General features: G+C 37.6%; 2 protein-coding genes across 3 annotated transcripts in view; one reads left to right on the top strand and one right to left on the bottom strand.

Annotated features, from left to right (window-relative positions):
• The window catches only part of LOC105177054, a 2,297-nt gene extending 2,219 nt beyond the window's left edge, over window positions 1–78 (bottom strand). The window contains exon 1 of the mRNA XM_011100077.1: window positions 27–78. Within this exon, the coding sequence (XP_011098379.1) occupies window positions 27–78 (52 nt within the window). The remainder of the gene's footprint in view (window positions 1–26) is intronic.
• Window positions 1,360–5,982, top strand: LOC105176832 (heat stress transcription factor A-4b). 2 transcript variants are annotated; one of them, XR_002288277.1, is made up of 3 exons: window positions 1,360–2,099; window positions 2,515–3,684; window positions 5,537–5,982. XR_002288277.1 is itself a non-coding variant. In XM_020698828.1 (2 exons), exons 1-2 carry the CDS (start codon window positions 1,884–1,886, stop codon window positions 3,508–3,510), a joined length of 1,212 nt encoding a protein of 403 aa, XP_020554487.1. In that variant the 5' UTR covers window positions 1,360–1,883; the 3' UTR covers window positions 3,511–4,377. The 2 variants fall into 2 exon arrangements, 1 of the variants encoding a protein (XP_020554487.1); XM_020698828.1 differs by lacking the exon at window positions 5,537–5,982 and having other exon boundaries at window positions 2,515–4,377.

Raw genomic sequence — 12,455 nt, 5'->3', positions numbered from 1 at the left:
GAGGAGTGAAAATGGAGAATACTTACGGTATTGAGGAGGAGGCATATTCATATGCCTATCCTGCCGAACGAACACCATTTTCGCTCCAAAGTGGCTTGATCTTGTTCGTCTTCACAAATGGTGGGGAGTAGATAGGTCTTCGCAGCTTGGGTTCGAAGGAGATTAGGGAAATTAGGGCTCGAGTTCGAAAGAATTGGGTGAATTAGGAATCGGGTTTGAAGGAGTTAGGGCGCGGGTTTGAAAGAATTAGGAGAATTAGGGAAAATCTTTGCCAGATGTTGTGTTTAATCCTAGTCAGCAGCTGAATTAGGCTGAAAATCTTTTATTTAAATCCTAGTCAGCAGCTGACGTGGATTAAAAATCCACGTCAGTCGTTTTTTTTTTTTAATTTACACCTATGCGCCACATATGCGCCACGTCAGTTTTTTCAGCCAATCAGGATCGAGCCCCCAATTTTAAAAGTCACATGCATCGCATGTGACTTTTTCCGGCGACCCACAAAATTTTCCGGCGAAATTTGGACTGAAATTGCGAATTTTTCAGTTTTACGGGACCAAATTGAAACCCTAGATACTTACGGGACTAAAACGAAAATGGCCTATAACTGTGGGACGAAAATTGTCTTTTGCCCTTTATAAAATTCAAATGTTTTAGTAACTTACTTTAAAAATAAAATCAAAATTTTATAAGTTCGTATGACATTTTATAAAATGTAGGAGCTTATAAGATGTTTTAAATAAATTCAGTCGAACAGTTTCAAAATCGGCTATAAAAATTTTGTCCGATATACTTGAGGCACAATCATCCCGAACGAGTCTATGAGTTGCCACCCCACTCTCCTTTGTGAAAAACAAAATGATCAGACAATACTCTGTCGCTAATCATACCATCCGATGCGTGGATTGGTAAGAAGAACTAAATCAGAGTCTAACAACCACAAATATAGCATGAGATTCTCTTACACATTTCCTATTTTTTTCCATCCCATCTCTCTTCTCACCAATCAATGGAGTCTTGCCCGTAAAGACAATTGAACGACTGAGTCTCTGTTTACCGTTTACCTCTCAAGTCCAAGTCTGAATTCAACGTTCTATTCAAATATACATAAACAAGAAAAAGAAACGAAAAGCATCTTTGAAAATTCAACTCCACCCCGCCCCCGTGATCACTTTTTTCTTAATTAGAGAAGAAAAACAATGGAAGCAAAGCAAAATACTGTTGAGAAAAAAAATGTTTTTCCTCCACGAGCCGTTGAAAGTCAAGTTCCACTGTTCATTAATTGCCCGCATCGTCAAAGACCCAGAGTTTGACGATTGTGCGCCATTTTTGCTTTTCCTGTTCCTCTATATATAAATCTGCATTCGGGTTTGGGTTTCTTTCTGTCCAAGAACCTCGTGTTTTCCAACTCGTCCATTTTCTTGGTCTGTTTTGAAAATTTTTACTTGCAATAGACGTAAAATACGAGATAATCAAGAGGGTTGGTGAAGATAAAATTGGGCTCTTTAGTTGTTTTCTTCGTCGCGATTTTCTTGCAGTTTAAAATTATCCGAGTGTTGAGCGAGTGGTGTTCCAATTTATTGGGCAGTTTTTGCAATACTTCATTGGCTCTTTTCCTCGTCGTTGACCCAGAAAGATTGATCTTTGGTGAGATTTTGAGGGATTGTTTTGTTTCTTCTGAGTTCTAAGTGGGCTTTCGGTTTTCTTCAGATTGATGATTCCTGTTCTTGTTAAGGGTCTTGAATTTGAACGTCGAAATATTGGATGAATGAGAAAATAAGAACAAAAGATCAGATAGTTGATCTCAAGAGAGAGAAGGATTCATCAAGGACTTCCTGGTGCTCCGAAGTCAACTATATATATTTTTCTGTAATTTGATCATTGTAATGGATGGATCAAATGGTAGTTCTAACTCGCCGGCTCCTTTTCTCCTGAAGACATATGAGATGGTGGATGATCCTTTGACTAATTCTATCGTTTCTTGGAGTCATACGGGACACAGTTTTGTTGTTTGGAATCCACCTGAGTTTGCCAGAGATTTGTTGCCTAAGTACTTCAAGCACAACAACTTCTCCAGCTTCATTAGGCAACTTAATACATATGTAAGATCTTTGCTCCCTGAAATTTCTTGTCCTCAATAGTTAGTTCGGCTTCGTTGAGCCATTCTCTTTTCTTGTTTCCTATCTTTGAGCTGTGTGTGTGTTGTGTATGATGTGTTTACTATGTGATCATCTGGAGATTACTTTTGGTTAAGTGGAAGTAAATTTATGAAAGAATGGAGTGTGCCTTCTCACTTGTGTGTTTACTATTAGCCTGGTAGTCTGGGGTTCAGAATGAGGCATTGTGTTGAAGTAGCTAATAAATGAAACTAATGAGATCTTCAAGAATAAAACACTCGTTGGAACTTGATGGGGGTGGTTGTTTCAATTGGCTTTTGATTGTTTTTCCTCTGATGGAAATTTAAATTCTTAAGATTGTTGTATTTCCTATTTTGACTTAACTTCTTCAAATTTGCAGGGGTTTAGAAAGGTTGATCCCGATCAATGGGAATTTGCAAATGAGGAGTTTATCCGAGGACAGAGACATCTTTTAAAGAATATACACAGGCGAAAGCCAATCCACAGCCATTCAGGGCAAGGAAATCCAGTTCCATTAACTGATTCAGAAAGAGATGAGTTCGAAAACCAGATTGAAAAGCTGAAACAGGAAAAGCTTTTGCTTCAGTCAGAAGTTGACAGATATGAACAGGAGAATCGAGGATATGAATATCAACTCAGGTCATTAGGGCAGGCATTGCAAAATATTGATCAGAGGCAGCGGCAGTTGATGGTCACCTTGGCTCAGTTATTGCAGAAACCTGGATACACCTCAAGCATAATGGAAAATGCAGAATCTTATAGTAAGAAGAGAAGGTTGTTAGCCTTGCATTTTTTGCAGGATAAAGCCAATCTAGGGGAGAACCAGAGCTTGACTGTCATGGAAAATTTAAGCAATTTGTCTCTTCCATTGTTAAATGTGGAACAGGTTGAAAAATTGGATTCATCCCTAACATTTTGGGAGAATTTTATGCATGTGATTGACCAAATTCCATCTGAAGATTCGCATGATTTTAGGCTGCCCCCCCCACCAGTTATTACGGAAATGGCCGCATCATCTGGGGACTCTGATCTGAATGTCCCTCCTCGCTCACCTGGGTACCATATGTCAGTGTCACCTCCGCATAACTGTCATTCCTCCCCCGAGCGGGCTGCATCTTCGACTTATGTTGACAGTCCAGCAATATCTTCCATTTGCATTGATCTAGACTTCAGCGAGAAACCAGCACCATCTGGCATTGATGTGAATATGAGCCCCAATAAAATTCCTGATGTCGAAATGCCAAAAGATCGAGAACAGGATGCCACCATTTCTTCTGTGCCAGTTGGGGCCAATGATGTCTTTTGGCAACAGTTTCTGACAGAGGCTCCTGGTTCCTCTGTGGCACAGGAAGCACAATCACAGAGAAGTGGATAAAGATGATAAAAGGATGCTAGTGCATACACAAGCTAAGCACCCAACGGATGGGACATCTAACTCGAGTTAAAAGGATGATACCTGCCAAATTTTTTGCTGGTCTGTGGTGCTAAGGGTTAAGCCAACTACCAGACACTTGATTTCATCAGATTCAGTTCCTGAGTACCTCTGCTGGTAAAATATTAGACGCATATTTTTTTACCTTGATTTTGCTTGTTTTACCTGTTCTCTTTTATTTCTTGCATCTCTATGATAGCAAAGTCAGGTTTTTGAACATTATTAATGTAATTTTCATCTTAGTGTAAAATATTGAGCACCCTTATCCTCTTTGTCTGTGTGTGTGTGTGTATTCATACATATAATATACACATATAAATATAATTTACATATATATATATATATATTGGATTCCACATAGTATATTTCTTGGCCCTCCACCAGTGGGAACTCTGATTTCACTTTAAGTAGTTGAGATTCTAATACTACAATATGTAGCATTATCATTTGTTGTCTTCTAGATGTAATTAAGTATTTCATTGGTGTCAAGTGCAGTGCTTACTTTCATCAATTCCTACTACTTCTTCATCAACATTTATCATGAACCCTGACTCCAATGTAGTTTCTATTCCATCTCACTCATCATCCGTTTTTCTCAATTTAGTGGGTTAACAGTGAATTGATTTAGAGTTTTATTGCTTTTCTTCTACGAAGTGTATATTTTCTTAATATTTCTTTATTCTGATCATGCTCATGAAGGATCCAGTGTATATATGTTTACTTTGAGGACCTTTCTAGCTCACTTGAGACTTATATAAGCTATTGTGTAGTGGAAAGTATGTTGGTTGCATTCTATGTATATTCACGATTTTGGAAAAGAGGATCCATGAGCCTCATTCTTGGAAATTCCTTCTGAGAATATTGCTTATGTTGTCTAGTTAGGAGGCAAGAAGCGGTGAATTTTTCTGTTCTGTTTTAAATATATCCGTAGTGGCGGTAAGTGGTGATATTATACTTCTGGTTTGAATATATCCCTCATGTCCTAGTCGGTTGCATTCTCCTCTTTCTGCAACACTTTTGCCTTCCTTTACGTCTACTGTTAAATTGATTTCTTCTGTACTTGTCCTTACACTCAATTTGATCGCCACCTGCGCTTCGTTATGTGATGTATCCCCATTCCTCATTCCTCACCTCATCTTCCATATCCATGCATTTTAACCTTCTACAATCATGTCTCCACACTCATCCAGCAAGTTTTTCTCAGCATCTCTGGCACCAGCAACTAGTCTCCCCCCAAGTTCTTGAATCTACTGAAGAAGTGCTCATCCGTTAGATTGCTGTTCCATATCCCTGCATTCTTCTACATCTCTCCTTCATCTCTTTAAGTGCCGTTGTTTCTTTTCATTCAGCTCCTTCCAGTTCCTCTTGCATGCTTTCTGCCTATGTTTTCTCTCTCTTCAAACCTCGGAACTCACTCACTCTTATCCGTCTTAAATTCTTCTGTAGCTTCTTCAACTTTGCAATTATTGAACTCTAAGACACTAATTTTTACATCTCCTTCAACTGTATTCTTTCATGCCCGGCTTGTCATTGTGTGCTGTGAATATGACAAGAAACAGGAAATTGAAATGACAGCTAGAAATCACTCTGCATCGTCTTCTACTTTCAGATGATTTACATTTTCTCCTGATTTCTATTTTTATGTTATTACTAGCTTCATCATGCCTATAGGTAGCTCCTCATCACTGCTCTAGAGCATCTGTAACGTTTTAATCGAAACTCTCTTGTTAAGTTTATCTCTGCCGAGCTGCTGAGGAACAAGATGATGCTTATACATGTGCTTTAAGTTCGAGGGATCACTAACAATACCTTATAGAATCCATTCATAATCAGGATAGTTCAGGTTTTTGAGTAAGTCGAATATGGAAACTAAACAAACCCTTTGTACCGTATTGGCTGCAAAACTGAACTAGTAAGAACTTCATATCATCTCTGTTTGCACTAAGTGAAATTTCAATTGCTTGCCCAGGAACTTTAAAGGAGAGGCTGCAATTCTTCTCATTTCCTGCTGCTCAGTTAGAAAACTACAACCATCAATCAAATGTGCAACATAAAGGGCAGGAGACGAACATAGAAACTCACAAGGAAGACGACACACTGCTCTTTCCTGGAACTGATGCTGGGTTTTCCAGATTAAAGAGGTTTGCATGTCAGCTTCTGGCTTTATCTAGCTTGATGTGAATGCTGTTTGCAGGTTTGTATGAGGCTGAGACTCCGATGTCTACTCCGGCGTTGTATCTGTCTGTATCGTGGGATTCGTGTATAAACATATACATACATATATGTATTACAGAAATGCGATAGTATGTATCATAGTTCCTCAGTATTAAGGTTTTGCTTCTGTGCTGATGTTCCACACATTAACTTGCGGAAACAGGAGCAACCCTTTTATCAAATATTCCCCTGCTTGTTTGAGTAGTTGCTCAGCTCTCATTCACTGTGAACTTGTGATTTATTTGGTTCTTGATGATGAAAGATTTGGGTGGTGCCCATCTCACCCAGAGTTACCTAAAGAATTTGCATTCACATTTATTTCATTACATTGAAATACTTTTCGAGTTTCTTGATATTAGATGCATACGAATAAATTTTTGGGTAAATTACAATGACTTCCCTTAAGATTTGGTATAGTTATAAATAGGTCCTTGTGTTTATAAAATTAACAAATACCACCTGATTCTAACAACCGTCTAACAATTAACCTAATCTATTAGGTTTGCGTTCATTTTTTGTGGTGAAAACTGATCAAAATGCCCCTATGGACTAACAATCATAATTTTATTTATTTTTTGAATTTTTTATGGATTAAGTAGATAATTCTTTTTATAATTTTAAAATTCCGACTTTTGTTTTACATATTCCTATTTTTTTTAAAAGAAGAAAAAAAATGTAGCAAGGGCAAAGTTGATAATTTCATACCTCCATCCAATAATTAAATAACTTCATCAAACATAAGAAAGTATTTATAATTTTTCAAATGAGTAGTATTCTTGAATATGTCAAATCATAGGGAAAATCATTGTAATTTATACTAAATTTCATCCTTAGATGTAATTATCAAGTTTTTTCTGTCTTTCAAGAGGGAAATCTCATGGAGAATTGGATGACGAGCAGTAGTTATTACGACTTTCTTTTTGGCTAATGGGTGGTAGGTATAGCTGATGATAGGTGAAATTTTACTTTTAGTCTCATGTGATTGAGAGTGCTACATTTTTTATTCTACACTCTACGGGTTTAGCGCATGTAATCCCACATATAAAAAACTTGTAGCATTTGGAATACAAAATGCTATAATATTTTGTCCTATTTGGGCCAAAAATGCAGTACTTTCTACTGTATTGGCCAACAATTGCTGGAAATCGTGGCAAAACAATTCAGCAGAACCACTTCCAAAATGGATTAGTTGGATAGGATTTAATTATTGGCAAAACAATCTCCACCATAGATGAGGAGATATTTTGGAGCTCAAGTTCATTTCAATGACTACAGAAATTGCAGGTAAGGATTCTCATCCAGCAAGCGTTTCATTTAATCAAATTACATAGACCCAATATGACAACATTCAATCGAATTAAGGCTGCAACAGGAGAAGCTCCTTTGGTTCCAGCTATCAATGAGGATGAAATCTCCACCACAAGGGCTTCAGGTTTTTAGGTCTATCCTATAAAGATGGACAAAGTCAAGTTTCTATTTAAATTTTTTTCAAATACATTAAATGGGTCATTTCTATTAAATTCTATGACAAAAAAGACTATTTAGTTACGCAGAGCCTATTTGAGAAAAAGAGAATGCTCATATGAGAATAAGTTACTTGCAATAGAGGCAATCGAGAAGAAGACATACAACGTGATACATATTGGGCAATGGCATAACTATATATGATTTGTTGTGAAAAACATGAAAAATCGTTGTTTGGAACAACTATTTGACTGACCTAAAAGAAACCTAAATCCAAATTAGAGAAGGGTAAAGGACATCAAAAAAAATTTTATTGAGTGAGGTAAGAACCTCAAAATGTAAAAGATTAAGAAAAGAATTGTCGACAGATGCAAACAAAAGAGGCCCACAATCTCAAAAGAAAGTAGCAACAGTTGAAAATGCAAGTGGCTGCAAGTCATATGGGTATAGTTGGGAATCATGAAGTGAAAATAAATAACGAACGCAATGACATCATATAAAACAAGTTTGAAGATCGTAATTAAAATCGCGGACTCTTACAAGTAAAAATATATGAAGAAATGGGATCATTGAAAAATTCTCCAACTCTTGAAATATATGATTCAAGTTTTTCAGTGTTTGGGGATTTCTCCTAAGAGTTTAATCTTTTTATCCATGAGAGATTAAACAATTATCTTCTCTGGTTGAGGCAGAGGACATATATGTAATATTTCAAATATTTTTTTGGTAAATTATAGATTTTAGCTCAACATGTTTATCTAAAATTTTATTAAATCTCTATTTAGGAGTATTTTTAAGCCCTAAATTAGAAAATTAAATAGGGTTGTATTGTTTGTTGTTGAATGAGTCAATTACACGCAAACGATCTATTATGCTAGTGTGGTAGGAAGTCCGTGCAAAAGAGGCCTTGGAATACCCGATGGCAAAGCGGTCAAATAAATGTATAAATTTATGAAGGGTTAATTTTATTTCGAAAGCATGTTGGGCCTACTAAGAGCATGAGAATGGACTATGAGACTCTTATCATTGAAAGGGCAAAATAATCATTAAGTTGGCTACAGGATCAAAATTGCTAATATTTAAAGATACAGGACTAAATTCGATACCTCCAAAATTAAAGGACTAAAATAAATTAGGGACAAAATTATCAAATTTATTTAGTGCAATTTTCAATCACTCATTATAATTTATATTTTTATAGTAGTCTAATTTATTTTCTTATATGAGTAAAATTCTAGTGAAATAACTGTGATGTGGTCAAGGCTTTTACGAAGGAATAAAATTGAGAATTTTACCCGCGACACCATTACTAACTAGGTGAAAACACGATTTTCGAGAGAGTTTTTTAGTAAGAGTGGTCACTGTCAATGAATAGTAGTTAGGTTAAAAAATAATATTTTTGGTATTTATGGTAGTGTTGAGAGTTATATTGTATGGTGGGTTATATTTATTTAACATATGCCCCATGTATGTTAAATTACTTTTATTACCCTTGTGGGTTAATATTTTTTACCAATGTACATCATATAGCCCCTACTCTCGGATCGAATATGCACTAGTCCCCCTCACTCTCAAATGGAATATGCACTAGCCGGAGCAATATTTGTTCGAAAGTAAATACTTTTTTGAATTGAGTTAAGAAATGGAAGTGGGTGGGTGAGGAGTCATTTATTGTTTTCAATTCGTTTGGGGTGTGCGAATACTTGGCCAACAGTATCTGGTGCCCGGCTCGAGCTGGCTGGCACCTGGTGGTGTTACTCGAGCCACCTCGAGTCTAGGGCTCAAGCCCGGCTCGAGGTAGTGCCCTGAGGTGGAGCGAGGTGCACCTCGGGCTCGAGGAACCAGGTGCCCACCTCGAGTCTTCAAGTGTTGGAAAGAGGCGTATATTGTTGCGTCCCATGATTTTGAACCCATGTCGAAAAGATGGAAAGTGGTGGCTCCAACCGCTACACTATAAAGTATTTCTTGACAATATTTGTTCCCATTCTCTATTAGTAGAGATTGTTCAGAGTTTATTCATCTTTTGCGCCGAATTCGTTCATTTATTTTGAGGAATTCGACGTCATCTTTAAGAGATGAGACTCCTCGTAAATAAGTCTTACATGTAATGACGGAGCCCCCAAGATCTTGGAGAAGGTGAAGCGGCGCATCTTTTTTCTTTTTTAAGGATGTTGCCTCTTGGGGTGATTTTTTCACCATCCATACGGTTGAAAATTTTGGTAGGTAACTCGATAGTATTCCATATTCATAAATGTAGTCATTGCACTTATTAAGTTGTTTTTTTGTTCTCTTATCACTTATATTCGTCGGATGTTGCCTCAAGGGATGTTTTTGCTCATACCCCAAAATTAGGTTTTTACCAACTTTGGAAGGGGGGGGGGGCAAAAATTTTTCGAGTCCAATATTTTTATAAGGGGACATTGCCTCAAGAATTTGATAAGGGGATGTTGCCTCAAATGATACTTCATGTCCCGAAGTCGGTCTTTACCAACTTCAAAGAGATGTAAAGTTTCCGGGGCGACATTATCGACGAGGATCTCAATGAAATTCAGTTTAGGGGATCCCGGGGCAATGGCGACTTTTGCTTATATGACAATGACGATTTTTGCCTCTAGGGTCCTCTTGAAATTTCAAGGATCTCTACATCTAAATTCATTTGATTTGTTGGGACTACGACAAAAAAACTAACTTCATTACTTAAAATTCGGAATACAATCTTTTAGGGAAAATCAAAAGGGGAGAAGGATATGTTGTACTACTACTTGAGTTTTCTCCTATTACAAGTGAATAGCCAAAAAATAGTTTTTCCTGCTACGTGAACTTAGAGTTACTCCGTAGTGGCTTGCTGATCATTTTGAGATCATGGGATGACTCATACTGTGGGACAATTATCGTCATGAGGAGTTGGCATATTTAGCCCACGGTCAAACTGGCGTCCTTGTGGATAGTGGTTGATATATTCCTTCAAGTGTCCCCGCTGGATCAATTTTGCTATCTCATTTTTCAGGTGATGGCATTCCTCCGTCGTGTGTCCCCTGTCTCGATGAAAACGACAATACTTATCGGATTTGAGTCTCTTGGGGTTATCTTTCATCTATGTCTGCTATTGACTGATTAGCCCTTGTTGTTCTGCCACCATTAATATCTCTCCCCTAGGAGCGTTCAAAGGGGTATAGTGAGCGAACCCCGTCGGAGGTACATGCTTGCGTTCATCTTTCTTTTTCGGCTCCTTTTCCTCTTCCCGACCCTTCCTTTTGCAGCCAAGGGAAGGATCCAAAGCATTAGACTCCTCAATTTGGATATATTTCTAGGAGCGCATGAGTAAATCTTCCATAGTGCTAGGGGGCTTGCCGGCTATGGATTCTTTGAATCTTCCCAGTAGCAGGTTCTGTTGGATAATACTAGCTAACAACTTATGATTAACATGGGGAACTTCATGCACTACGTCCACGAATCTTTGGATGTAGTCTCTCAAAGTTTCGCCCTCCCTTTGGTGAATGATGAATAGAAATGCAGCGGTTTTCGGAACTTTTTTGTTTATGAAGAAGTGATATAAAAAATGATGAAAAAACTTCTCAATGCTGGAAATATTTGAACCAGGCTAATACACGTCTTGAGAGTGTAGTGCGGAAAATCTTGCAGTAAGCGGTGTCACTCAGATCGTACCAATCCAATCAATCTTGGCGTAAAATTTGTCTAAGGGTTCTTGTGGGTCTCCTGTCCCATCATATTCCGATAGATTCGAGACCATGAGGCCTACTGGGAGCGCTTCGGCTAGAATGTTAGGGGCAAAAGGGCTACGTCTTGGAGGGGCTACGGTCAATGGCAAGTAGGAATCCTCGACTCCCCTAGGTAGTGGGGGACAACTGATTCTCGATTGTGGAGATTTTCATCTTGAGTTTGTGCAACTTCAGGCCTAGAGATCCCTCTGTTTACTTCTTCCCGCCTCTGCTCCTCCTCCTCGGGAGCCGAGGATAATACTCGACTTCTGCAAGGGGAAGGAGGGGACGGGTTCGCAGGTTGTTGCGCTACAAACTAGGTCACGGTTTGTGCCGCTGCTCGAGTAGATGCGTCGCGTATTAGGGCTAGCAAAGGTTCTTGGGTTAGTTGAATCATCGGTTCTTAGGACGGAGCTTCCGGGGAGAGTGCTCTCCCTAGAAAAATGGGCGGAGATTGTCGACGTGGCGGGGTTACTTCCTGAAGTGGTGACTGTTCGCGAGACGGGTCTTGTTCCGCCCTGTTCACTTGAGCTTCTTGGATCACGTCCAAATCGTGGACGTCACGAGCTTGAGACCTGGTTTGCATACTCAGTGTCAAGGTAAATCTTCCTACAGACGGCGCCAATGATGTGGTTGAGGTTTTTACGAAGAAATAAAACTGAAAATTTTATCCGCGACACGATAACTCACGAAGTGAAAACACGATTTTCAAGGGAATTTACGATTTTCAAGGGAATTTTTTAGTAAGAGGGGTCACTATCAATGAATAGTAGTTAGGTTAAAAGAATAATATTTTTGGTATTTATAATAGTGTTGAGAGTTATATTGTGTGGTGAGTTGCATTTATTTAACATGTGCCTCATATGTATTAAATTACTTTTTTACCCTTGTAGGTTAATATTTTTTTTACCAATACATGAAATCGGATATTAAAATTAAATTAATATTAAAACGGTATTTTTACATTATAAAATATTTCAAATAGAGATGTGCACGTGCTTGGCATTTACCGTAAAATTGGTGTAGTAATAAGACTATATATAAAAATTCATATATCAAGTTGACATTAATATATTAAACTTTAGGTACCAAAATTTATATATTTATTTTACATTGATCATTATTTCAAATGTTACAAAACAAAATTACTTGTCCACGTTCAATGTAAATTTTGTTTACTAGTACATATACATATACAATATTTCGGAATATCTTTCTGGTAAAATTAAGGAAAAAAATACAATTTTAGTTCTATAATTTATGGGGTAGATATTTTTGATCCTGTATGAATTGATTTTTGCAATTTAGTCCGATAATTTTAAATATTTTGACAATTTTCATCATTTCCCGACCAATTTGGCCGAAAAATTGCATGTAACTTGTACATGATCTAATTAAATTGTAATTTCAGGTCCGCTGCATGAATTTATTTAGATGACTAAAATTGCAATTTCCGGTCAAATTGGTCGAAAAATGATTAAAATTGCCAAA

Source organism: Sesamum indicum, linkage group LG14, assembly GCF_000512975.1.
Source record: "Sesamum indicum cultivar Zhongzhi No. 13 linkage group LG14, S_indicum_v1.0, whole genome shotgun sequence".
Taxonomy (NCBI): domain Eukaryota; kingdom Viridiplantae; phylum Streptophyta; class Magnoliopsida; order Lamiales; family Pedaliaceae; genus Sesamum; species Sesamum indicum.
Note: the sequence above shows the minus strand (reverse complement) of the source record. Positions and strands in the feature narration are given on the sequence as shown.